The following is a 27,069-nucleotide window of genomic DNA, read 5'->3' on the forward strand; positions in this document are numbered from 1 at the left end:
ATGCAGATACAGTAATATGTGTATGGAATAAACTGTAGTGTCATGTATAAAATATCTGAATAATTACAGATTTTTTTTTTAGATTCACAATTCAGTGTTGTCAAAATACTAGTACAGTATATATATTGATTATTATCTTGCAGCAGAGCTTAAGGCTTAAATTAATTTAAAAGAAAACAAAGATACGACAGAATAAGGGACAACAGCGATAAGGGCTTCTGTCATGGATGGCTGAAATTGATATATACATATATTATAAACTATTTTTATTTTTGATAAATCAAATTTCTCAATCTTTAAAAATATCACGCACTTTCCATTTTCCGCATTCGAATTAATGTCTGATATTTTGGATAAAAATTAAAAAAATGGAACCAGAACATTTAATCTTCTTAATTACATATATATTTTAACTTTTTTTCGATGGCGGCCTGTAAACGCCAACTACAACAGCATGATCTCTTTCAAATGGTTCGAGTGTGATTTGTTCCAGCGGCTTTAAATTGTCAGCCAATAATTTCTTCACTTCCGACGCGAATACAACCTCGGGTTGGGAGAGTGAGTCTATGCAACTTGCCTTAAATTGATAAACAAATTTTCAAACTTTAAATCTTTAAAGATATATACACTTTAAGATGTTGTTTATATTAATTACAAACATTTTACCTTGATGGAAATAACAAAGTGTCCGCCACTCTTAAGGAAATTTTGCGCATTTAAGACGACAATTCTAGCTTGATCCGGTTGTGCCACGTCCGAGAAAATGGTATCTACCATTCCTACCAACATCCTGTATTTCTGGGGATGTCTCGCATCTTCGACTATAGGAATGATGTTACTTCTTTTCTTAGCAACTTCTATAAGATCTCTGCCTGTTCTGTTCGAGAATTCTACTGCATACACAATCCCATTCTGCATACATAAAAAGTATTAAGATATTTATTTTCAATTTCTCCTATGTAATTTATATAAATCATATGTTCAATATTAATATAAAATGTTAATTATTAATATATAATTGCTGTATGCTCTTTTTTAAAAGCAAAATTAAATTTTACTTATCCAAGAAAAAGAGTATGTAATTGTTCTAGCATCACTTCGACACCAAGTTGACAATTATGAGCTAACTTGGCTCTAATGTATGCATAAATTAAATATTTTTCTCATATCTTTTCCATACAGATTTCTAACATAAATCATACTTACTTCACCAACTACATCAGCTACATGAGATACAGTGGTACCGGATGCAGCACCTAGATATAATACTCTGCTTTTAGGAGGCATATAAATTTGTCCAATACCTCCAACAATAGCAGCAGCTAATTTAGATCTGAATGGATTCCACACTCTATATTCAATTTTCTCACTGGTATTTTCAGGCTGCAATAAGGAACATTTTGTATTATTAATTCACAATATATGAAAGCAAAATGTGGTAAAATTATTACAAGTTGAGCTTACATCATCAACAGTGATTCTCTTCTCTCCATACACTGCTGTTCCAGGTACTAAGCTCTTAGTCACTATTGCATCTTCCTTTCCTCTAGCTATAAATACTCCCTCATGACGATGCGGCTCTATTATTACATTTTTTCCACCTTTAAAGCCACCTCCTTTTTGGTCTCCCCTTCGGCCACCACCTCTGCCACCATCGCCACCGCCTCTACCAAAACCACCACCTCTACCACCTCCAAAACCACGGCCGCCACCGCGGCCTCCACCACGGCCACCTACGCCTCCACGACCTCCACCACCTCCACGACCACCTCCTCCGAAACGACTTCCGCCTCCACTTCCTCGTCTACCTGGTACAAATCCTGTAAATTATAAAAGAAACATTGAAGTAAAAAAATTAATCCATAGAGAGATAGTATATTTGTGACGAGACAGTGTCATTAGATGGACGTTTATTCAAGTATTCTACATTTCAATTCAGAGTAGAAATGTTCAATATTTTTTAAACATGTTTTTTTAAAAGAAAAAAATTTAATTTACTCAAGATAACATGCAAAATATTTACCTACCTCGGATTGAATTAAAATATAAACATAATTTTTATCACTCTTTTTCTGTACATATAATAAATATAAATAATATTTAGTACTTGTAAAACTATACATATATATATATATATATATATATATATATATATATATATATATAGAATATCAAATAAGTATAAACAGATAAAATAAATTATCAAATAAAAATTAAGATACAAAAATTATAAAAATTAAAGTTATTACAGAAATAAATACTGTAATAAAAAGATATTTCTGATAATACACGTGTATAACACAAATTTTACGTACATTCGGATTAAGGTTAATCGTTTCACGGTTGGGAAAAATACTTCCAACATGACATAAACATATATTTCTGATTATCGCGATTACTGCTGAAAATAATCACGAATTTAATTTGATAAATTTAACAAAGAAAAATATATTACAGTAATAATTTAACTCCAACCACGTGTTAAATTTCAAAATGGTTTTTTTCATTGAAGGTTAGCTTTGTTGACAAGAATCGCATATCGAAATAATCGTTCGTACATTACAAAACAAAAAAAGATCGATAAATAATATATTCACCGCACTCATATTCATCGCATTCATATTCACCTGGTTTACCCATCACGAACCATGGACTCGTTCAGTTTACAAAATTTCTCTTTATTCTCGAAGCTACCACGCGCTAACACAAACTTTTTAGAGTAAAGAGGGAAAGAGTGCCGGTTGCTTCCGGTCGGAGACCCTTATATAAAACCTCTATTTCCGGCGAAAAGAGAAATCCGAATACTGATTGGTTGATTGCTCTCCGTCTGACAAATCATACTTGTCCTCTGGATCACGTGACATCTATCAAAATTGATGCGTTTGTGAACATGCGTTCAGTCAAATATATTTGAGTACCGGAGTTTTATTGTGGTTATTTGTACATACAGATTTATAAAATTAGATAACGCAAAAGCAGGGAAGAAGATGTAATTGCACTTCTTTTCGAAATGTTTTATTTATAAAAGTCTCGTGATAATTAAGAAGTAATAAAATTTATATAGGAGTGACAGAGAGACTTCTTATAAATATTTTTATAAATAAAGATACATATAAGAATATTATATATCGTTTATAAATATTTATATATAAGTGTAACTACGTAAATGACAATATGAAGTAAGTTATTGTAAACAGTTTATCAAATAAGAGATTATTTTATATGCTTATTTTTAATCACACATTTTTATTATAGGATAAGTGTTGAAGGATTGATTGTATACTTTCCCTATGATTATATTTATCCGGAACAATATGCATATATGCTTGAGCTAAAGCGTGGCTTAGATGCCAAGGTAATTTTTTTTTATTTCTTTCTATTTTCTTTATATATTGTCTTTATATTGATGGTATTATTTTGAATAAGAGAATTCTGAATTATAAAAATTAACAAAATTATGTAATATTTTAGGGACACTGTCTATTGGAGATGCCTTCAGGCACTGGCAAAACGATAACATTGTTATCACTCATCGTAGCATATATGTTGGAGCACCCATTAGTTGTTACAAAATTGATTTACTGTTCTCGAACAGTACCAGAGATAGAAAAAGTTATAGAGGAGTTGAAGAAACTTATAGACTATTATGAGAAAGAAACTAAAAGCAAGCCAAAAATTGTTGGTTTAGTCCTTAGTTCTCGTAAGAATATGTGTATTCATCCTGAGGTAATTAAAATATTTTACTTATATTTTTATAAAATTGATTATTGCAATTAAATAATTAAGAGCAATTTTTCATATTTTTTATTTTTTATAGGTCAGTAGAGAACGAGAAGGTAAAATTGTAGATGGTCGTTGCCATTCTCTTACTGCATCATATGTACGAGAAAGACATAATTATGATGAATCCACTCCAATTTGTAATTTTTATGAAACATTTGATATGGAAGGTAGAGAGCAAATTATTCCACCTGGTATTTATTCTATAGACGATTTAAAAGATTACGGAAAAGATCGTAATTGGTGCCCATATTTCCTCGCGAGGTTTACAGTAAGATACTACATAAATTTTTATTTATACTTGTTGCTAAATTAAACTGTGTGATAATCGATATTTTCTGCATTCAGATTATGCATGCACAAATTATAGTCTACAGTTATCATTATTTATTGGATCCAAAAATCGCCGAAACTGTATCCAAAGAACTAAACAAGAGTTCAGTAGTTGTCTTTGATGAGGCTCATAACATTGGTATAAAAATTGACATATTCAATATTGTTTAGAATAATTTACAGTACAATACAAAAAAATGAATTATAAATTTTAGATAATGTTTGCATCGATTCCATGAGTGTGAAAATAAATAGGAAATTAATGGAAAAAAGTTCGACTAACATACAACTTTTAGAGAAAACTGTAGCTGAGTAAGTGTGTCTAAAATTCTTATTTATTATTAAGATTCAAATATATAATCAAATATAGTTAACCATGTGCTTTGATTTAGTATGAAAGAAGTTGACATGAATAAATTGAAGGAAGAATACAATAGACTGGTCGAGGGATTAAAAGATGCTCAATTACAGAGAGAAACCGATGTCATTCTAGCCAATCCTATTTTACCAAATGAAGTACTCGAAGGTCAGTAAAAACATTATATTTTTTGTGTCATAGAAATACTGTTTCATCGAGCAAAGTAACATTTTTATTATATATATATATCCTTGGATATGTAGAAGTTGTTCCAGGCAACATAAGAAACGCTGAGCATTTCGTCAGCTTTCTGAAGCGATTCGTCGAGTATTTGAAAACTCGTTTACGCGTCCAACACGTCGTACAAGAGTCACCCGCGGCGTTCCTGAGGGATATCCAAGCGAAAGTCGCCATCGAAAGGAAGCCACTGCGATTTTGCGCCCAAAGATTAGCATCTCTTTTACGCACAATGGAAATAACAGATCTAACAGATTTTTCTCCGATCATTCTGGTGACGCACCTTGCGACATTACTCTCAACGTACACACAAGGTTTCACGATCATAGTGGAACCGTTCGACGACAAAACACCGACAGTTTTGAATCCAGTTTTACATTTTAGCTGCCTAGATTCTTCTATCGCCGTCAAGCCTATATTTGATAGATTTCAATCTGTGATAATCACTTCCGGAACGCTCTCTCCATTGGATATGTATCCGAAAATCTTGAATTTTCATCCGGTCATCATGTCGTCGTTTACAATGACATTGGCTAGACCGTGCCTTTTACCTATGGTAAGTAAAAAGAAATATTGGAGATAAAATATTTTATTAATCTACTTTTGCATTTCCTACATCAGATTGTTGCCAAAGGTAATGATCAAGTAGCTATTTCGTCCAAATACGAAACACGAGAAGATGTGGCTGTTATAAGAAATTACGGTCAATTATTAGTTGAATTTGCTGCAACAGTACCCGATGGCATAGTTTGCTTTTTCACATCGTATTTATACATGGAGTCTGTGGTAGCTGCTTGGTATGTATATTTATATATATCATAATTTATTAATATAAATTTAACGTATAAGACGGGCAACAAGAGCCAAATCGCGGATGACAATGCGTTGTTCTAACGAAACTAAATAATTTTTCGTTAGAATTAAATACCGGTGCACAAGGCACCAAATTTTTACTTGGACACGGCCAAGATTTTTAAATATGAAATAATCTCATATTTTGAGATTTAATTTCAATACCCCTTTAACCCCCTTACGGAAAATAAATAAATGAATGCAAGAGAAAAATATAATTTATTAATATTATATTGTAATTAATATTATAATACTTAATATATATATATATATATATATATATATATATATATATAAATTAATAAATAATAAATTAATAATAATAAATAATAATTTATTAATATAACACTATAATTTAAATAAATTATTAATATGTTTATAATGATACAGGTATGATCAAGGAGTTGTGAATCAACTTCAGAGGCATAAATTACTCTTCATTGAAACTCAGGATTCGGCGGAGACCAGTTTAGCTCTGATAAATTATATAAAGGCTTGCGAGAACGGTAGAGGGGCTATTCTGCTTTCGGTGGCTCGCGGAAAGGTGTCCGAAGGTGTCGACTTTGATCATCACTTGGGCAGGGCTGTACTGATGTTTGGTATACCTTACGTATATACGCAGTCGCGAATCTTAAAAGCACGTTTAGAATATTTGAGAGACCAGTTTCAAGTGAGTGCAATGTAATATTAAAACTGTCATAGAATTACTTTAATATGCGCGAATAAAAACATATAAATTTTTGCAATATTTTTACAGATTCGAGAGAATGATTTCTTAACTTTCGATGCCATGAGACATGCAGCTCAATGCGTAGGACGTGCGATTAGAGGCAAAACAGACTATGGTATAATGGTGTTTGCAGATAAGGTAAATCTCTTTTGATTGAGAATAATTTTTTTTAAATACGAGTATAGACTAAATTATTTCTTAATAACATAATTTTTTTTACATTATTGCAGAGATTTTCGAGGATAGATAAACGGAGCAAATTACCAAAATGGATACAAGAACATTTGAACGATAGTTTATGCAATTTATCTACCGAAGAAGCTATACAGGTAACTTTAATTTTTCATTTAATAGCAGGTAATTAGTGATTACAATTTTGTTTACGCTTTATGCTATTAAAATGTTTATTTGTACAATTTCCAGATCAGTAAAAGATGGTTACGACAAATGGCACAGCCATTTACACGCGAAAACCAGCTTGGATTATCATTGCTGACAAGAGAACAGCTTGAGAAAGAGGAGGCTGCCAAAATTGAACAAAAAGCGCAGCAAAAATGATAGTGTAACTAGGCCGAATAATCGATTTAACTTAGGTAAAGCAATCTGCACCACTTACAAAAAATATATTTCATGCTGTTTGCTTGTACAAATGCCTATTTATAATTTGTACTTTTAACCATAATTGCATTGTAAGAATGTAAGATAATAAGTATACACTTTTCTAAGTTTAATAGTACGTATTTCTTTTGTTGATATAAGCTTACCTCACACAAGTTCCAAAATTGTTAGCAAGGTTCATTAAGAATGCAATGAAAATTAAAAAAAAAGTTTAATAACAAAGTATCATAGAGCGAACTTTAACAGCATATAAAATACAATTGCATCTATAAATAATTTATCTGATATCACCATCTTACAAGAACTTGATCACCATCTTGTATCGAATAATAACTAAGTTCTTGCAATGGTTTATCCAATGAAATTTCATCATTTGATAACTGAAATGTCATAACACATCATTTATATATATAATTATTTGTAGAAAGAGTATATAAATGTTTTTCTTATTTAAGATTAGACTTACATCCTGTGAAATAAATGAAAGAGCAGGTATTTTTCCACCAGTTTTAAAAAGTCTCTGAGCAAGTCCGATCATTTTTTGGACTTCCATATCTTTAAGCAGCTTCCTTTTAATTCCTCTAGGCTGATGTGGATCATCTGGACATACAAACTCCACTGTTATCACATTGGAAACCATTTCTACTTTTGGCTTAATTGAGGGAATATCTGCAATCCCATATTCTGAAAGAATAAAATAGTTGTTATTTTTTATTCATATTAATCAAATTTTACATTTTTTAAAAGATTTAAAGTGTATTATATTCATAATGTAAAGAATGCAAAGTATGTATATATAAAAAAATGTAAAATTTATACATACTATCGACTAGTATAGAATATCGTGGATGTTCATTTATAAATGATAATCTATTCTCTGTTTCTAACCATTTTGGTAGATATAATTTTAAGTAGTCATATTCAGCACCTCTCCTTTCGACAGAAAGTATCTCTGTACCATTTAAGATTTTTAATTTCGCTATTCTTGCGATTATCAACTGTCGAGCAGTCTCTACTGTTTCATTTTTTAAGATTGGATTTTCTCTGAATTTTAAGTCTTCTAAACTTGGCAACTTATCCAATTCATTAATTGATTGCCACTAAAAATGAATCAAATAAATGATTTGGTTAGAAATTTTAAGATATAAAATCTTGTCTTTTCTTATTTCATATATAACGGTATTTATATAAATATAAAAATATATTTACCGCTGATATGTGATTTTCCGAAATATTTAGTTGACGTAAAGTAGGAAAAACTCCAGTCTTGTTCATTGATGTCAAAGTTAATGGAAATCTAATTCTATCTATTTTATTTGAATTCAAATTAAGGCATTCTAAGCTGTGAAAAAAATACAGTTTTTGTTAATGTTTTGCAAATTATATAAATTAGACTTTTTCGACATTAAAGCTGAATATTTTATAATGTATTTTACCATGGAAGGGAACCTAGTTTAAGTATCTCATCCCAACTTGATATTAAATTTCCTTCAAGTATTAATGTAACTATTTTCATTATATTAGTATTTGTTATTGTTTCTTCTATTATCGTGACAATATTAAAAGAGACTGAGAGTTCTTCAATCGATGGAAACATTGATATACATTGTTGAATATCAGACCAATTATAATTCATTTTAGCTATGGTTAAGTGCTTAACTGTTGAAAATGAGTCTTTCAGTTCCATCACATCTTCAATGGGCAGATAGTTTTCACTGTAAAGATAAAACTCTATAAGTAATTTTCTTATATCTTCTCATATAATTATTATTGATATTATATCTTTCTAATGGTGCCTTTAATATTTCATATTTAATATTCTATAAAAGTTTAAGAAATACAATTTCAAAATAAAGCATATGATTCACCTGACATTGAGACGAATAAGAGAATGAAGCTGAGAGCATATCTCTGCTACAATTTTCCACAAATTTATTAAGTTTTTAGATATATCTAATTCTTCCAAATTAGGACACAGTTCTTTCAGCTCCTCTGGCCTTCCTGCATTGCTTACACACTGTTCTCTGAGCCATACTATTTTCAACTGATCAAATTTACTTTGCTTTTTATTCACTTTGGAGAAACCGACAAGATCTAAGAAAGGTGCATTAATTTCCTTCCTTAAACTCGACACTTCGTCCCTGTCTATGCCTGCTAATTCATCCTCAATTAATCCATAACGCATTTTGATCGCTTGCGGACAAGATATTCCAAACTTCACTTTGCCTGGTCGTATAAAAGAGCCTGATGTGGAATGTCTATTAAAGATTATATACAAAGTTAGTACATAGAATATAAATTATGCCATTGATATTATTACTACAGGAGTTTATGCATTTTTTACCTAGCTTGAAAATATTCTATTCCTTCATATGTGCCATTGTGTTTGCCACGAGTCGAATCGTCCCAATCTATCCCTAACCACTCTCCCTTTGTGTTTCCCACAGGTCCGACGTATTTTAATGTACCCCGATATCCATCATATTCAATACGGCTTGAGATCTCATATTTTTTATCTTCTACCATACCTGACAGATATCACACACAATTGACAGTTGTGCTCAGTGACGAAGAAATGCGAAAACATATATTTTATTACAGAAGAATGTAATTTTAAATTTAATAAATTAATTTGATACAAACAGTATCATAATATACGTAATAAAAATTAAAATTTACACAAAAATACCTATGAGGATAAACACGCTTGCTTCAGATCGCGGTTGACAGTAGTGTAACCTAAAATCCAGAAACGCGCATTGAAAATGAGGAGAAAGTAAAATCACAATCTCGCTGCTCGATAATTTGCCGATCTTCATTATCGACATTAAGAAACATATGTGATTTGCATATATGGAAAATAATCTATTTTAAAAATAATAATTTTTATAAGTTGATGATACTTCTAAGGTAAAAATTCAAAATAAAAAAATATATATATTACTATGAACGTTGTCAATTAACAATTAATAAAATATTTTAATCATATGATGTAAAATATTGTTTGACAATGAAAGCTTTTATATGTAAATTATAATAAAATTGTAATAAAATCTCAAAAAAATATAAAAAGAAGAGATACTGTATCTCAAAAGAAAACTGACAATGATAAGAGAAGAGGAATAAACTCAAAACAAAGTGATTTCAATTAATATTGAAACGTTTACAATTAGATGTGCAGTGAAATAATAATCATCCAAATGAAAAATAAATATTTTGATTTTATTCGTTGAAAATTTGGTAAATATTACATATTCTATACATATATAACATAATGTAATATAAGAGAATGTACATTACTACAAAATATAGTATACATAAATATATATATGTATATATAAATATATATATATATATATATATATATATATATATATATATATATATATATATCATTTCACACTCTTATTAACTTGTATAGTTTTTACTTGCACTTATATACTGATTTTCGATGATCCAATTGTCATATTTGATAAAATTATGTTCAATTCACTTGATTACATTTGAAGATTTATCGCTTCAAAATGCAGGCTATGCTAATGACCTAACATAGTTTTGGCAACATTAGAACCGTTCAGGATTTCAATCCAGTAACCATCAGGATCTTTAATGAAAGCAAGTCCCTTCATCTTGCCATCATTTGGTTTCTTCACGAATTCCACATTTAACTTTTCAAACCTCTCACATGCTTTTTCAACGTCAGGTACTGCTATTCCAATGTGACCTGTATTTTAAGAAAAGAATATTTCCACATTAAGATTATAAAATAAAGATTACAATTTTTTTCTTTAAAATGACACCAATATATTTTAATTTTATCCAATTTAGATAAGTGTAAACTGCTTTTAATAATGAATAATTAAGATATTTGATTATTTCCTCTTTCCCCCCCTTACCAAATCCTCTAGGATCTGAGTTTCCATTGTGATATTTTGCATCTGGATCTGTTTCTGTCCCCCAATTACTAAAATATAATTATTTTTCGTATAAGAATTTTTTACATTGACTCTTACAATTTTTAACAAAGTGTCAAAAATTATTGTGTAGTAAGCTTACTGAGTTAGCTCTATAGTTGCTTTTCTATTGAATGTCCATTCAATACTCTCTCTTCTATCAGTTGGTATTTCTTTCTGATTCTCATATCCAAGAAAATATAAAGAAAACTTCATTTCTGGAAAATCAAGCTTTTGCAGCAATGTCATACCAAGTATTTCGGTATAGAAGGGTAAAGATTTTCTTGGATCCTTGATGCGGTACATTGTCTGTTGCATAATAAATCCATTTGTCGCTGGATCTGGAGGCTTACAAAGCTCACGAGTTTCACTATTGGTCAATCCTGATGGTTCACCCATCTGCAATTACAATTTATTACTCTTTTAATATATAAAATAATGAATTAATATAATTTCTTATTTGTATAAAATTTTTAATTTTTACAATTTTAATTTCTAATACTATATATTTTTTGTTATTTAGCTAATATTGATATAGCATAATTATAAAACAAATATAAAAACTATATATGTTTCTTTTTAGTGTAATTAATCTTTATATTATATTTCATTGACTATAAACATTTAATGATACTTGTAATAAGAATGCTTTAAGAATTTATCAGCTGTCTGAGATATACTTTTATTTGCATAGTCTACAGATAAACTATCATTAGCCATTCAAGGACACTTTCATTCTCTGCTATAGCATTTGCACAGTGTCATGTAGTATATTTGGAAAATAATTAAAAAAAAATCACATTTTATGAAAGGCGATAATTAGTAATATATATGTATATATATTTATATATCTATTTACATATATATCTCGACACAATAGTGCATTACACAGCATTCAGGTTAGATTATGGTAATTAAAAGTTGTTTTGCTCCAAAATAATTTTCACGAAAATTCAGCCGGTCAATTCTAATTAATTTTTAAAAAATATGCCTCGCTTTTGTTAGCTTATTGTGATGTGTGTGAATGAAAATTTTAGTCCAGGTTTCTCTACCTTTTGTATGAAATATTAAAGTATGTAAATACAGCACAATATGTATGTGTACACTGGGAACGTTCACTGGTTCAACACGCGAGCGAATGTTGTGCGTGAGTAACGTAAGCTGTGCGTAACGAAAGGCAGTGCCGGTTCTTGATACCATGAGACCCTATGCAAGAGAACGAGATGATGAAAAGAAAGAAAACACGCACATACATATATTTAATTCGCTGCATTTATTTGAAACACAAGTAATGATAAAAAGAAAATGTGCGCTTGTCATTATCAAGCGTATTTGTAAAAATTAATTACGCACATATATGCAGTAAAATATAATGTAAATAAAATTCAGTCACGTAAAAAAATTCAAAATTATCTTAATTAATAGGAATAAAATATATTATCTCTTCGCAAATATATTTTTCTCTATTAATTCAGACGATTTTTCGAGTATTAAATAATCCATATGAGAAATATAATAAATATTAAATAATGCTAAATAATTTTTACAAGTTAAAATAATATACTTTTAATTGAAAAATTTACAATCGTAAATTAAAAATGACATGAATATTTATATTTATCAATAAATTTTATATTTTATATAATTATACATAATATATTATAATTTAATATTATATAATATACATATTTAAAAAATACTCAACAAATAAGATACAACAATTGTAAATAATACTGACAAAAATTATACATTCGTGTAAAGATGACAGATGACAGATTGCACTGCAGCTATAAGGATATGTACAGAGGCACAATAGACTCAAAGTAGAACTTAAATTTGAAGTGTGAATTGACAAATTAATTAACTAATTATGCCAAAAGTAGTGTCGAGGAGTATTATATGCTCCGATACGAAAGATCAAGAGGAATATAGCGAGGAAAAGCCATTGCATATTTATTATTGTTTATGTGGTCAGATGACTCTTATTCTAGGTTAGAATTGTTGTATTTATTGATCATGTTTATATTTATTAATTCGAGAAAGTAGTTTATAACAAAAGTTTTTTAATTTTATGATGAGTAAATTTAACTTAAATATTATTGCAAAAATTGTGGAAAATGTTCTGTAAAAGAATTATTTTTAGATGCTATAGTACTTTATTTCTTGAATTATTATCAATACTATTTAAAATACAATATCTTATGGTTAATATAAGAAAGCTGAATTACTCAATTGTTTATAAATTGCATTAATTTTTATTTATAGATTGTGCAATTGAAAAATTGCCACTAAGAAAAAGAGACGGAGCAAGAGTAATCGATGGCAGTAAACATGCTCATAAAATGACTTCAGAGCGAGATGAGATTGTATTTCTCAAGCGTTCAGAGGGAATAGAAAAACAATATAGACAAAAATGTAAAAAGTACGAATTTTTCTCTTTATTTAATTGCGTTACTTATCAGAAAATATATTCATCTCTCATTAGTTATTTGTTATTTTGGTATACATCTATTTTGTATATAGATATAGAAACATTGAAACCTTATTTTTCATAATTTACAGAATAAGTATTTCATCTGTTTAATATAATTTTCTTGTTTGTAATAGATGTGGCTTATTGCTATATTATAAGCATGATCCAGGAGCAAATATAGTCTTTATAGTAAAAGATTCGGTAATAAAAAGTTCTGGCGATGGTCCTATGACAGACATTTATAATCAAGTGGCCATTGAGAAACCTAAAAAAATAATGGTCACCAAACATACCAAGAATATGGGAAAGTTCAGTTCTGTTACTGTGTCCACAATTGATGAGGAAGAGGATGAAATTGAAGCTGTAAGTTATATTTTAATTTGTATTATGTATATTTATATATATTATAATAAGACACAATCAAAAACTAAAAAATATAAAATGTAAAATGTATTATAAAAAAATATAAAATGTGTTATATAATAGCTTTAATAATATTATATAATAGATATAAGATAAATATTAAAAAAGCTCAATGTTAAGAATTCTAAATATTTTTTATTTTAATATACAATTTTTATTTGAATATACAATATATTAATCCATAGTAAATATTGTTTTAATTTATTTTGTACTTTTGGATTAATTTGATTTGTATTATTTATTTTTTAACACACAATGAAACAATCTTTTATATTATAATTTATATTTATAATTTCAGAGAGAAGTTGCTGATTCATATGCAAACAATGCACGCATCATAGAGAAACAGTTAGAAAGAAAAGGTATGAATAAACGGAAAGCTATACCATCCACTGAAACAGATCCAAAGCGAGCAAGACCTAGAGGAACATTACTAGATGTTTGATTTTTCATTGAATTTTCATTGAATGCCGAGTTGAATTTATCAATAAACTTGGAGTCTTCTGATGTACATAAATTTACTACATACATTTATATTTAATAAAAATAAATTAATTTGTTGTATACTATCATGAGCAAAAAGATTACAATATTTTTTCCTTTTAACAAGTCTAAAACTAAAAAATCAATTGTAACAATAAAAATCAAGTATTTAATAATTTATATAAGTATTAAAGAAATTTAAAAGAAATTTTTGATGTTGACATTATTGTTTTAGTATTAGGAATTTATAAAAATAGATTTTTCGAGGAATGTATAATAGGAGTGAAAAACTTAATGAAAACATTTAACATATTATATCGACATATTTATTAACATTACACAAAGGTAAATAATTAAAATATTTTATAAATGACTAGATACAAATATTGCGTAAAAATGTACATTGCAAAATAGAGATAGAAATTTAATAAATAAATACATTAGTTATACATATAATTTGTCGATAAATGACTGCAAGTGAAGTGGATGCTACTTGCAGTCGGAATTAGTTCATAAAATGGCAACCTCAATTAGTAATAATTAAATATAGCATCTAATAAAAATGGTATTTATTATGAAATAATTCGGAGCGATATGGCGTATATTTACGCAGTAAGATGGAAGAGCTATCTAAATAAATTGTATAACTGACCACGTTTTTTTATCTATAGATTATGAAACGCCACATATGTGCAGAACTACAGACATTAATGTATACATGTAGTCAAGAGAGAGATTCTGTTCATTTAAGTACACATCCGTTCATAATCAATGTTGTCATATTTTACTTATATTCTAATTGTGCAATACACAGACTAATCCAAGAAAAATGCAACCTGATTACAAGTCTTTGCTCTTGAATAAAATTCCCTCGAATATTTCTTTTAAAATATTATTTTGGAATCTTTTATACATCCAACAATTAGTTTATTAATCATCTTACTGTTGTCGTTTTATATTTGCATGAAAATCATGTATAAAAATTATTAGAATCTAAGACTATTCATATACATATATTTTTAAGTTATCATTGATAAATGACAAATTTTTAAGTTGTCAAATAAAAATTCTTAGAAAATTTAGGAAATTTAAGAATTTGCAAATCTTAAATCTTTAATTAAGTAATCTTAGTTAACACAGTTTGATATGTTATGAGTTACTTAATAATTTTTAAATTAAGAAGTGTATTATTCAACTGTTTGATAATTTGATTTTTTGATAATTTAAAAAATATGACTCCTATAAAACTTTATAAAGTTGTATTTCTAACATATAATTATTATAGGAATTTTAGAAAAGTATCAGCTTTTAAATTTAGTCTAAAAAAATTGCGAGTTTCGAAAATCTATAAATAATGCAATTTTTTCTAAGCAATGCACGAATTATATGAAGAACAAAGACTTGATACACACTTTTCTTGGAGATGAACCTGTATATTTGATTTCTTATCAATGAGGAATTTTTTAATCTGTATTATTTTGCTATTAGAAGAGCAGGAAATATTAAAAATTGTTTACTCAAAAATTGAAAATTGTTCAATTATTTGAATGTCATCGTAAGATATAATTATAGCACGTTTTCTATTAGACTAATAAATGCAACTCGAGCGTATTCCTTTAACGATAATCCCAAAGCCTCCTTAAATTAAAATTACATTTTTCTATCTTACATATAATACGATTCCTCGATTGGAATTATCACGTTTGCAGTTACCAGCGACAGTTCTCTATCAATCTGGATTTTTTTTGAGATACGTATGCTTAATGCATTGTCGACATATATTAAATGTATTAGATATGTAGCAAATGGAGTTATAAATAATGCTCATTAAAACATAAATTATGAAATGTCCTTGGTGATAACCAGGAATATTAAATGTAATAATAATTTCAGGTACTCTTTCACATAAAGGGATTAAATCAGTTTTGAAACTAGAATGCATAAATATAACTATGTAGTAATGTAATAATTTAAAGAATTTTTGATATTTTAGTTGTAATTTAGTTATGATCATCAATTAAATAAACTTTTTCTTAACATTATTTTCTTAATGCTGATAATTTGCAAGCATAAGAGAAACAAATGTTCTGTCGACAATGCATATTTTATTAGTAAGAGTATCCAGCCATTATAATAGCATTAAGTATTAATTTGCGACGATTTAATGTCCACTTTCTTAAGTATTGTAGGTTCATCCTTAAGAAATGTACCGGATCTTGAACCTACCGTGGGTTGCTTTTGCGCTTCCCCGTTATGGCACCTTTTAACTTTGTCATCGACTTTGCTGCTGGTAATTCTCTTACCAGTAATCATTGATTTGTTCATCCTACTACCGGCACTAGACTTTGGAGAGGATTTCTTGCTCGGGCTGTCAGAGCTTTGCGTGTCTTTCCTCTCTCTTCTCGTGTTGGGAGGAGTATTTGGTTGCATGATCTGTCGCGTTCTAAAGGGAGCTACTGCGTTCACCGGTTTGCCAGGGACGTCCGGCGTCCTCGCAGCATCCAACAAGTTTCTACGCAAATTTGGTGAACCGTAATATGTATTGCTGATAGCGGCGGCTCTGCTGCGACTGGCAGCAGTGGAACCTTCCAGTGATCTCTGAGGTTTTCTGATGGCTGTCAGTGGACTCCTTTGTTGTGTTGGTGGTGAGCTTTTCTTCGTCCTATTTGAATAGACAAAACTGATCACTACATAGTCCAAAGAATCAAATATAAATGCAAGGGACGCTGCGACAATTAATAGAATTATAACGCTTAATTAAATAATTAACTTTTTTAAAACCCTTATAGAAAGTTAATCTTTTCAGAGAAATAATCAAATTAATGCACTTATTGCAAGTTCTATTATCAAAAAGAAAAAGTAATATTAAATTTGACCTTACCTATCATAAGTTTGCGTTTTGCTTGTAGTTTTTGCCAAAGTAGGTGACAATTTGTTAGATACATTGGACTTTGGGGTCGCCGTTATTTCCGTCATGAGACTGTCAGTGGACATTGACGTATCCATCTTGTTGGTCTTCTTTTTGGCGATAGGAACCGGCTTACTCTTAGGCTCCAAAGAATCGATCGATAATCCTATCTCGGTGCCTTTCTGTTTGAAGGAAGGCGATTCGGGTCTTGTGATACCGCAGCTCTTACTAATTAAGTCCCTCTTGCCAACAACACTTCGGCCACCGGAAGCGTTTGCTTCTGTCAAACTATCCGACGATAGAGCTTTTACGTCTTTTTTGACTGGCAGCTTCATTTTGGACAGCGGCTTCTTATCTATCGCGCGTTTCATCGCCGGGCTGGAAGTGCGCGATGAGTCAGACGAAGAAATCATAATCTTACGCCGTTGTTGTACCAGCTTATCAACGTGATGCGTCGTGGGCGTACTCTCCTTCGGAACAGATTTAATTCTTGGCTCCAAGTATCTCGACTTTACCTATACAATTATATATTATATTATTATATATTGTATTATCTACGTATACTATATTATATATTATATAAATTATTTATATTATATTATTTTAATGATAAATAAATTATTAACATTTGAGACATACCTCTACCTTGTTAGGCCATGATTTCGGTCTCACGGTTTCAGAAACAACTTGCTTATCTTCTTGCATCTTACGCTCAAGCGGATCCGTTTTTGGCTTACCCAAAACTTTCTTCGTTTGCTTAGACGATGGTATTTGTTTAGTTTTGTCATTATGTTCCGAAATCGCCATTTTTACACGTTTCAGATCTAAGCTGCGATTTATCGTCGAACGATTAGGCGGTACCTGAGGTTCCTTTGGTACAGAATATGAGATTTTATTAGAAAAAATGGTGCAGATATAAACGTAATTAATGTTTAAAATCAATGTAGATTATAATTTATAAGTTCTTAGTGTTTTATTAAGTTTTGTTATTATTATACTATTTATTTCTTTTGAGACGAATATTTTTGAATCCTTTTATAGGGAAAATATTACTTGCCTTCAAGAAATTTGAATGTCTGGATAGGCGTTTCGTAGTCTCGTGAGGCAGGATCACGAGGCAGGCTAACTCCTGTATCCTTCTGCGAAGTTCCAAATCCATTTTTAGCCAGGTGGAAGTTCTCGCGGCACGCGTTGCATCGCGCACCAAACACTTCTCCACGCGAGATTGAAGCTTGTGCAGAAAATCGATGAACAGCGGTCCCCACTTGATTCTACCTTGAAGATCGTCTGTCTGCGATGCGAGTAGCATCTTATTCAATTTAGAATAGCTTTTGCACGCTTGCTCGGGCGGTAATTGTTCGATCGCCGCTAGAAAATTATCCTCCAAGCGACTAATGTTCCACGTCAACTCGCGACCAAGCGACTGAAAATTGTCATTTCCCAGGACGCCTGCAAAATTCTCCGACAGGAATTTGATCGACGTCTCCAATAGATTCGACACCATTCGAAATACTGGCTCTGCCCATCGCACGTTTGGCAGAGTCGCCAACAGTTTGTCGCAATCCATCATAGTTTGGAGTACGTTGTCAGTAGACTGCAATATATTGCATGAAAAAAGAAAATTAGTCAATAAAAAACTGAAAATTAATTAATCCATGGAAAAGCATTAAACACTTGTAATTTTTTTTAATTGCAATACAATTACAAATCGAAAATATGCTTATCAAGAGTTGCAGCTATGAAAAAAATACTATTTCTTGTTGAATAAATTATTTGATGCAAATCACGTTTATTTTATTATCGTCAATGTAACTGTTTCTTTTTTTTGTAGATACATACCATATGCACTATATGTTGATGATAACATTTTTCCATTAGTTCTCTCGGGAGAGTCGCAAATGCCTTGCATGGCCATATTCGTACAAAATGCTTCGTAATCCATCTAAGTGACTTTCGATACACTTCATCCAGACCATAAGCTGCAGCTAATGGCATACATTCTAATACTCCAACAGCACATATTTGGCAAGGCTGAAAAATAAGAGCATTTAGAAATATAATAACTCAGAAAAAAGTACATATGAAATTTCTGCTTCATTCTGGATTAAAAATTAAATAATTTGCATATTTAAAAATTTAATTAATTTGCTTCAAACATTGTATAATGTAACACAAGAGTTTCTGATTGTAATTAACATATTTTATAAACATTTCACATATTGGTACTATTAATTTTTGTTAGTAGAAGAGATATTCTTACTTTATGAAACAAATGACAATATTTAAGCTTAAGCGTGTATCCTATAACTTCTTTAAGACCTTCTAAACACAACATATCTGCCAACGTCGCCAATTCAACAATGCTTATAGAATCTGGTATATTACTTTCTCCACTATAGATATGACATAATGCAAAATGAACTGCATTATAAGAATATCTAGAACAGAAATATTAACAGATAAAGTTATTTATATAAAAATGCAGTATACCAAATCATAATTATATAAGATAAAAGATGTATTATTATGTATTTATTTAAATTATTATTATATTAATATTAAATTATAATATAAAATTATTGAATGTGTAAAGAATACACAATTGTCACAGATATACAACTTTTTTCTGAGATGTATTATATATTTTTAAATTGTTGATGCATACCCTTGCAAAGAAATAACATTGCCTGCATTCTCGATCCATCCGCCGCTCAAAATTGCGGCAAAGTATTGGCAACGGGAACTTAATATACATTTATGTGCCCTTATATGCCGGCCGGCCACGTCTATCGTAATGTCAGGATTGATTTCCTCCAAGAACATTCTTAGTAGATCTTCACCCAGTCTATTATACGGTTTTGCACCAGCTATGCTCGATGTTTCGGTTTCCTCCGTGCTGCCTTCTACAACCAGAAGAGAAATTATTAATATTCGAGTATCTTTTATTTAATCAATTTCAATTTCAAGTATGGAGCCAAAATTTTTCCAAAACTGAAAAATTTCGTGATTATATATATTATTTAATATATATATTAAATTAAATTATATTAAATTATTATATTAAATTTATATATTATATTAAATTTAATATATATATTAAATTAAAAAATAATAAAATAAAATGTGTAATACAAAGATAAAAATTAATGTTTGCAGCGACTTACCCGCTCCGGAACGTCCCATACTGCTCTGCATACTGCTGAGATCGGATTCGGAAATAATTCCTTCCCCTTCGCAATCCCCCGCAGTGAAATCCTCCAGCGGGGATTTCTGCTTGGACGGAAGCGACGTGCTCATGACAGAAGCAAGCTTCCTAGAGACCGGCCTGATCGGGCCGCTGCTCCTCGTTATCGCCAGCTTGCTCTCTATCCACGATGTTTCCGGAATACTGCTGCTCATCCGATACTGCGTGTCTCTGTCGTCCTTCATGTCGGACGCATCATGATTAGCGATCGGCGTCCTGTCCAAATCTGACAAACGTACGAAGCCGGAAGAAGTCGGCTTGTCGGAAGCCGAATGCAAATTCTTCGAACTACGTCCGGCCGCTTTCCCGTCCCTCTTCGACGAACGACAATCGTACGTTTGTCGTTTCACGTTATCGTATTCCGGCTCCTTCAATTCGCACTCAATCTTCTTGATGGTCTCACTCAGCGACTTGCGGGTCTCCGAGATCTTACTGCTGTTTCCCGCGGTTATTATTTGCGGCCTGTCGTTGACACCGGAAACCTCGCCATTCAACAGGTCGTTCAATTCGTAATCGTGGTTGTCGCTGTCCGGTGATGGTCCGCTGCTACCGCTGCTGATGTCGAAGGTCTCGCTCTTACGAGTTTGCCCTTCCGTACTCTCCGTACACGTTTTCTCCCAAGCGGAGGGCTCCGAGAACTCGTCCTCGTATCCCTTCGTCTCGCCGACCTCTAAGTTTTCCGCCCGACCGGAAATTATATCTTTGTACTCGCAGTGCTGGCTCACGCTGCTGCGCAATTGCTCCTCGTTTTCGATCTCCACGTGGGAGTTGGGTGGAGTGTCTCTCACATCAAACTCGAACACGTCCTCGGATGATGTGTCCATGTTGTTGGAGTTACTCTCGCGATCTTGCAGAGTCTTGGGATCCTTATGATTACGAGATTCCGCTTTGGCCGCGTCACTTAACGAATGGCTGGACGAGCTCGTCTTCGCCAGGGATGATCGCTTCGAGATGCTGCGACCGTCCATCGAAATGCTATGCGCCCGCTTGTGCTCCTTCCTGAACATAAGTTCCTTTGCCACGCAACCATTACCATTACTGTTGCCATTGCTGTTGCCGTTGCCGTTCGCTGACTGCGTTTTGTCTGTGTTCCAGGAGTGCCGTTTGAACGCCGGTCGCGAGGTGGACAGCGTCCGTCTTCTCACCACAGGAGAATCGGACTCTATAAACATAAAGACGCTGGGTTTGGTCTTCTCTTTCTTCTCTTCCTGCGGCTGATTATCTCCCGCGGCGCTACTGTTATCTCTGGAACTATTGTCGTCAGTCTTGGTATCCATCAATTTAGTGGGTATCGTCGAGAAGCTTTTCTTATGTGTCGAAACCGTGACGATTCTATCGCCCTCGTCCTGCGTATCATTCAGATTGATAAACATTGGGAAAATATTCTTCTTTTCACCCTCTTTAAAAGTATCACTCTTAACACTTCCATCTCGCCTCTCTGATGGTTTGACTTTGGATGGAGTGTCATTATTCTTGTCAGAGATATCTACGTAAAATTCGCAGTAAGGTTTGCTATCGCGTCTCTTCCTTTCGACCGAGTGATCACGTGGTTTGGTTGGTTCGACGTCGTTCACGTCTTTTAAATTAACGAAGAATCCTAAACTACCCTGTTTCTCACAATTGATTGTTTTGCACGGGTTTCTTGATACCTTCGGAAGTGGAGAAGCTTTGCGACATGTTCCGTGAGTTGGTTCGGGATCCAGGTTCCTGCTTGGTGCAGTCGCTCATATCGACTACCCAGGCGGTCATGGAGGAAGACATTCTGGAGGGTCGCGCCTTGACTTCAGGCTTGTTCATGATCACCGAGCCACCTGACACAATCGGCGTGGACTCCGTTTTGCGTCGTACCGTGGGACTGTCCGTAGATTTGAAGGAGTAGTCCGAGGTGCTAACACCACCAGAAATAATCGGAGTAGCCTCGTCGCATCGTTTGATTCTCTTTAAAGGCTCTAACCGATTACCTTTTTCCAGAATAGAGTTCAGAGTAACCGGCAAACTGTTGCTGCAATGATTGGACGCCGCATCATCCGAGTCGGTGGCGCAATCTAAGATAGACTTATCGCTGGCGCTTTTAATTACGGGATAAATTGTGCAGGATCTATTGAAGTTGGATTGTAAGTGATTCTTTTGCGGCGTTTCTTTTTGATTGTATTCACAACTGTCCAATAAATGATACGTAACCGGGTGCTGAGTATTAGCGGCCATTTGAACGTCGGGTGTAAAGGTGATCGATGGTTCCGTGACCCCGACAGAAACCACGGAATCGGAAGGTGCGAGGCAAATAGAGTCATCGTCCACGCGATGCCCCGAGTATTGCGGAATGGCGCTTTGAAAGATGAGATTACCCTGTCGGCGCTCGTACTCTTGTCTCAAAACGGACAATTTCTCGTCGTTGGAGTCAAGTTCGAAGGTGTTTCTCCTGATGAGCGACGGTCGTCTGTCCTCGTTCGCGATCGCGTCCTTCACGTCTTCGTTTCCTGTCGCCTCGGCGTTGCTCGACGTTTCCGTTTTCTCATCGTTGCCCAATCTCGTATTATTGTCGGGACACGGGGAAGGATGCGCGCTCTCTCCGCTGTCCGCCTCTTTAATCTCTACCGCCAGGGACTCCTTCTCTGTTGGCTTATTACCGTCCGTCTTTTCCTCCGATGTGGATCGTTTCACTTTACGCGAATCCGGAAGCGGTTGCAGGTACTCCGTGAGTTTCAATTCTCGCTCGAACTCCGCCACTCGTTCGTGACCGGTCTGTAAAGTCAGCGTCTTAAGCGGAGTAAACTTGTACGACTGTTCTTCTATGGGATTATTCGACTTGTCCGACGACGTGTAATCCACGTAACTTGAGGAAAACGCAAAGAACGGCGCGTTATTGTTACCGTACTGATTCTTCGTCACATTCGTAGACACAATGTCCACCTCGTCATTCAGAGTAGATGCATCGATGAAGTAATAACCGCTCGTGGACGAACTGTTACGGCCTGTCGTCGTCGTCGTGCTATCGATAGGGCGAGAATGATCAGATTCCGTTTCGACAGTCGTACTTTCCGACTCTTCCGCATCCGATTGTACTTTCCGTTCCACTTTACATTTCGCAAAGTATTGTTCGTGATCGCCGCTCGACGAGGGGACAGGCTCAATGAATTCGAACGACTCGTTGTCATCGCTGCCGCAGTCCGACTCGTAGAATGGCTCGCTCAACATCTGGCTTTCATATTGGAAGATCTCCTCGGCGTTCAGTTTCCTCTCCTGCGCGTTGTCCGAGGTACTATCCGCGGGTGGATGTTCCGTTTCCATGGAGGAGCACGTTGTGCTATGGTTATTCGATTCGGACTGCGTCGCATGCTTCCCGCAGATATCGTCATTATTGAGCGACTCCCGATGCTCGTATAACAAGAGTGTCTTGCGACCGACCTTGTCGCGTACTCGCTCGGCGCGTATCCGATCCGAATCGTCGTCATTGGCAGAAGTATATTCCGTAGCCGCTGGCGTTACTTCCAAGTCCGTACTGGAGTTCTCGGAATACGTCGTATTGTCATGCGGACTTAACGAACCTGTCTCCAGACCCGAATCAGCCATTTCTGATGCAGTAGGACTCGCATTCACTACGACATACTCCTTCGCTTCCTGAAGATGTTGCGCGTTACAGCTCGACGTTAAACATTTCTCGCATATCCTGTGAATAACAAAAATGTATGAAATATGACAAAAAATCACAATATCAGTAAAGACAAGAGTAGTTTAACAAAGAAACATAATATTGAATTTCGATTTTAGTGAATTTTAAATATTGTCTTCACATAAAAATTTTGAAATTTACAAAAGAAAATTTCAATTTATTAAAAATCTACATTATATAAAGATTATTAGAAGATCTATTAATAAATCTGACCTGTCATCAATGTGAGATATACTGCTATCAGAATCATTTAAAGAGCGACACTTGTAATTTGTATTCAAAATAATTTCCACCAACAATTGCTCTTCTTGAGTAAAATCCAAATTACTATATAGAAGCCTGTAATTTATACATAAAGTTAAAAATAAGTAACATAAGTTAAATAAGAATATAGATTAACATGCCTGTTTTAATATAATCACAATAAAATTTAATTAAAAAGTACTGACAGCTGTTAAACTAAACATAGTTTAGCATGCTTAAAATAATAGTGTTTTAAAAAATTTGTGCATAACAAATGTATACATCTATGTCTAATGTACAACAAAATCTCTTAGTATAAAAATATTTGTTATAAAAGTTGTTCCTTATCTTAATAGAAAGTAAAATAATATCTTATGATTATCTAATTATTTTTTTTCAATAATAGGTGCAAATATATTTCACAAATCTAATGCAATATTAATAATATTTAGAAAAATATTCTTCTTTTATATATTATTATAAATAGAAAATGTCCACAAATTTAGGGATACACATCTCAAATATATTTACAAATATAATTATTTTGATTCTTGTGAATCTCAGAAAAATATACAAAAAAATGTACAACATTGTGTAAAATTAACTAAATAGACAATTTTATACGTGTAAAAAGAAAACATAAAAGGAACTGTATTTCAATTATATCATTTTTGAAAAGAGCATCACACTGTATTAACCAAATACATGCAAACCAATATAATAATGAAGATTTATTCTCAATCATACTATTTTTAACAAATAATTAAGGGTACAGCAATACCTTACAAAACCTTCAATTTGGTGAAAAAGTCCGGCTTTATCTAGAATGCAATGGATCGTATTGTTAGTGTAAATAAAATAAGGTTTGAGAACTTCATACAAGTGTGGTGATCTTGTTCTAACAATACACTGGTTTATACGGATTACTTTGTAACCATGTATTATATTAAGATCACAATACAAGGAATCCGTAAATATTCTATAATAAAAGATTTTCTTTCAGTCTTATACACGCATGCACACACGTACACGAGTATGTATGTGTGTGTGTATAAATGTCCCCTTGTATTCATTCTTCTTGAATATATAGTTAAATTTATTTTATACATATAAAAAAAAGAGCTGAAGAGAAATTACACATCCAATTACGAAAAATATATAAGATAAAATTGTGCAACAATTAATTGGTTCATTAAGTATATGTAGAATTATTTCAAACATGAGAGAAATGTTGACTAGGTATGATATACATATGTTTATCTTTACATAATTTCACACTACATATACATATATATATACATATATTTTACTTCACACACACACATTTTTAATAAATCCAAAGTATACAATATATTGTATTTTGCTTTACAAAATGCATTGTGTTGAAATTTGTTAGATAAAAAGTGCAACATATGATGTTTTCTTACCTTAGAATACTATCTTGTAATTGGTTGATATTTTTACCAATAGTGCGATGCTGTTCCGCACTTTTCCGTTTTTTAAATGCATCACTTGAAGAGGATTGAAATGTTATAGAAGAATCAAAACTACTGTGGCATAGCCACTGATGCGTTTTGTCTAAATTTCCATTTCGCTTGCTGTTGCTCCTGCCTCCAGCCATGAGGCATATTTACTGTTTCATACTTGCCTACCTTCAAAAATTACACAATACAATATATAACAAGTATAAAGATATTATATATTAGAATCTCGTTTTTTAATTCATTCAAATAAAAATATTATTAAAAGTTGTAATATATGTATAATGCATTTTCATCAAATATTTGTAAACAAAAAATTTAATCTAAATTTTTTTAAATTAGATTCTATTATCAAAATTTACATCTTTGTGTACTCAACTAACTACTTGTGCACTAAACATAATAAAACAAATGATTTTAATACTGTTGGGACATATAAAATAAAATATATAAATAGAATGCAACTTAAGATTTCCCACATATAAACCTTAATATTTTCATGTGTAGAAGATGTGTTTGTATGATTAGAAATTAAAGTATAATTAAAATATATATAAAAAATTAAAAATTAAAGTATAATTAAAGTATAAATAAAAAAATCATATATGATGTATATGATGCTATTAAAAAAGAATCAAGATAAAATTGGATGAATCTTAAGATGAAAATTTAGTCTTATTAAACTCTGTATATATAGACTGGAATAAAGTATTTTTTTCAATATTGAGGCTCGGTTTTAATCTGAAGCTACTTCTCGATTTTGATGATCCCGAAATATATATAAGTCGGAGTTTAGCGCTAACCCCTTCTGTCACAAGAAACGACGAATTTCAAATATTCAAGAATGCGTAGTTTGCGCGAAATTTCTCACGATGCGGCAATAATATATATCAACAATCAGCAGCGTAAATGTAAACTAAAATCACGATCGCACGAGACGGCTGAAATTTGTTGCGGCGAACGTAAGCGGTCCGGAACACGCATTCTGTCCGCAAGAATAATTTATTGATCGCACATACACGTTACGTATGTACCTTGCATATTTCGATCCGCAGACACGTCGATTCGCATCGCTCGCCGTCATTATGTAGGACCGTCCGATCTGAACGGTTCGCGCGACATTGCGGCGAGCTGTCACGAGGCTTTTTTACGTATATATTACTGGGATGAAGGATTGCGGCGAGGCGAATTCACCTGTCAGTTTCTTATAATCCCAAGACCCAAGAGCACGAATACTCACGAACATGAGTCCGTAAATATGCGCGGTAACCAGCGCCAACTGT

At 32.4% G+C, this 27,069-nt stretch overlaps 6 protein-coding genes across 7 annotated transcripts; 2 read left to right on the forward strand and 4 right to left on the reverse strand.

The window, feature by feature from the left end:
• Window positions 1-251: 251 nt before the first annotated feature.
• On the reverse strand, window positions 252-2,745 carry Fib (rRNA 2'-O-methyltransferase fibrillarin). 2 transcript variants are annotated; one of them, XM_029313436.2, is made up of 5 exons: window positions 2,598-2,745; window positions 1,465-1,820; window positions 1,207-1,383; window positions 667-912; window positions 252-577 (listed from the first exon to the last, which is right to left on the reverse strand). In XM_029313436.2, exons 1-5 carry the CDS (start codon window positions 2,638-2,640, stop codon window positions 410-412), a joined length of 990 nt encoding a protein of 329 aa, XP_029169269.1. In that variant the 5' UTR covers window positions 2,641-2,745; the 3' UTR covers window positions 252-409. The 2 variants fall into 2 exon arrangements, with proteins under 2 accessions (XP_029169269.1, XP_029169270.1); XM_029313437.2 differs by having other exon boundaries at window positions 2,628-2,744.
• Window positions 2,746-2,889: 144 nt separating this feature from the next.
• Xpd (general transcription and DNA repair factor IIH helicase subunit XPD) lies at window positions 2,890-7,021 on the forward strand. Its single transcript, XM_029313440.2, has 13 exons — window positions 2,890-3,179; window positions 3,256-3,355; window positions 3,472-3,726; window positions 3,818-4,051; window positions 4,129-4,252; window positions 4,329-4,425; window positions 4,506-4,639; window positions 4,735-5,264; window positions 5,330-5,505; window positions 5,951-6,230; window positions 6,318-6,428; window positions 6,521-6,619; window positions 6,714-7,021. Exons 1-13 carry the CDS (start codon window positions 3,175-3,177, stop codon window positions 6,846-6,848), a joined length of 2,280 nt encoding a protein of 759 aa, XP_029169273.2. The 5' UTR covers window positions 2,890-3,174; the 3' UTR covers window positions 6,849-7,021.
• An 81-nt stretch (window positions 7,022-7,102) lies between these two features.
• Window positions 7,103-9,678, reverse strand: LOC114939202 (tubulin-specific chaperone E-like). The gene is made up of 8 exons (XM_085483951.1): window positions 9,598-9,678; window positions 9,253-9,436; window positions 8,777-9,166; window positions 8,345-8,623; window positions 8,118-8,250; window positions 7,732-8,008; window positions 7,375-7,592; window positions 7,103-7,288 (listed from the first exon to the last, which is right to left on the reverse strand). Exons 2-8 carry the CDS (start codon window positions 9,432-9,434, stop codon window positions 7,196-7,198), a joined length of 1,572 nt encoding a protein of 523 aa, XP_085340077.1. The 5' UTR covers window positions 9,435-9,436; window positions 9,598-9,678; the 3' UTR covers window positions 7,103-7,195.
• Window positions 9,679-10,290: 612 nt separating this feature from the next.
• LOC146722735 (lactoylglutathione lyase-like) lies at window positions 10,291-12,023 on the reverse strand. The gene is made up of 4 exons (XM_085483906.1): window positions 11,914-12,023; window positions 10,965-11,260; window positions 10,805-10,872; window positions 10,291-10,632 (listed from the first exon to the last, which is right to left on the reverse strand). The coding sequence occupies exons 2-4, from the start codon at window positions 11,258-11,260 to the stop codon at window positions 10,445-10,447; spliced, it is 552 nt and encodes a 183-aa protein (XP_085340032.1). The 5' UTR covers window positions 11,914-12,023; the 3' UTR covers window positions 10,291-10,444.
• A 585-nt stretch (window positions 12,024-12,608) lies between these two features.
• On the forward strand, window positions 12,609-14,326 carry LOC114939169 (STING ER exit protein). The gene is made up of 4 exons (XM_029313394.2): window positions 12,609-12,852; window positions 13,127-13,283; window positions 13,469-13,697; window positions 14,056-14,326. The coding sequence occupies exons 1-4, from the start codon at window positions 12,732-12,734 to the stop codon at window positions 14,200-14,202; spliced, it is 654 nt and encodes a 217-aa protein (XP_029169227.1). The 5' UTR covers window positions 12,609-12,731; the 3' UTR covers window positions 14,203-14,326.
• Window positions 14,327-14,550: 224 nt separating this feature from the next.
• Window positions 14,551-27,028, reverse strand: LOC114939168 (uncharacterized). The gene is given in 13 exon segments (XM_029313390.2): window positions 14,551-16,902; window positions 17,122-17,663; window positions 17,788-18,018; window positions 18,206-18,742; window positions 18,988-19,179; window positions 19,409-19,586; window positions 19,814-20,051; window positions 20,313-22,015; window positions 22,017-24,059; window positions 24,276-24,401; window positions 25,087-25,284; window positions 25,733-25,957; window positions 26,821-27,028. Coding segments are annotated over 12 exon segments (6,705 nt in total). The 5' UTR covers window positions 25,927-25,957; window positions 26,821-27,028; the 3' UTR covers window positions 14,551-16,379.
• Between the last annotated feature and the right edge of the window lie 41 nt (window positions 27,029-27,069).

Source organism: Nylanderia fulva, unplaced genomic scaffold (genome assembly GCF_048542155.1).
Source record: "Nylanderia fulva isolate GAGA-0341 unplaced genomic scaffold, ASM4854215v1 Scaffold28, whole genome shotgun sequence".
Taxonomy (NCBI): Eukaryota; Metazoa; Arthropoda; class Insecta; order Hymenoptera; family Formicidae; genus Nylanderia; species Nylanderia fulva.

Coding starts and splice junctions, on each gene's coding strand:
- Fib (XM_029313436.2), bottom strand. CDS start 2,640: ATGGGTAAACCAGGTGAATATGAATGCGATGAATATGAGTGCG. Junction 1,821..2,597: donor ATGCGATGAATATGAGTGCG/GTGAATATATTA, acceptor TATAATTTACAG/GATTTGTACCAGGTAGACGA. Junction 913..1,206: donor TAGCTGATGTAGTTGGTGAA/GTAAGTATGATT, acceptor TTATGTATGCAG/AATGGGATTGTGTATGCAGT.
- Xpd (XM_029313440.2), top strand. Junction 5,265..5,329: donor GACCGTGCCTTTTACCTATG/GTAAGTAAAAAG, acceptor TTCCTACATCAG/ATTGTTGCCAAAGGTAATGA. Junction 6,231..6,317: donor ATTTGAGAGACCAGTTTCAA/GTGAGTGCAATG, acceptor ATATTTTTACAG/ATTCGAGAGAATGATTTCTT.
- LOC114939202 (XM_085483951.1), bottom strand. CDS start 9,434: ATGGTAGAAGATAAAAAATATGAGATCTCAAGCCGTATTGAATATGAT. Junction 9,167..9,252: donor ATAGAATATTTTCAAGCTAG/GTAAAAAATGCA, acceptor AATCTTTAATAG/ACATTCCACATCAGGCTCTT. Junction 7,289..7,374: donor TTTCATTTATTTCACAGGAT/GTAAGTCTAATC, acceptor ATGACATTTCAG/TTATCAAATGATGAAATTTC.
- LOC146722735 (XM_085483906.1), bottom strand. CDS start 11,260: ATGGGTGAACCATCAGGATTGACCAATAGTGAAACTCGTGAGCTTTGT. Junction 10,873..10,964: donor GCAACTATAGAGCTAACTCA/GTAAGCTTACTA, acceptor ATTATATTTTAG/TAATTGGGGGACAGAAACAG. Junction 10,633..10,804: donor CTCAGATCCTAGAGGATTTG/GTAAGGGGGGGA, acceptor CTTAAAATACAG/GTCACATTGGAATAGCAGTA.
- LOC114939169 (XM_029313394.2), top strand. CDS start 12,732: ATGCCAAAAGTAGTGTCGAGGAGTATTATATGCTCCGATACGAAAGAT. Junction 12,853..13,126: donor TCAGATGACTCTTATTCTAG/GTTAGAATTGTT, acceptor TTTTATTTATAG/ATTGTGCAATTGAAAAATTG. Junction 13,284..13,468: donor TATAGACAAAAATGTAAAAA/GTACGAATTTTT, acceptor TGTTTGTAATAG/ATGTGGCTTATTGCTATATT.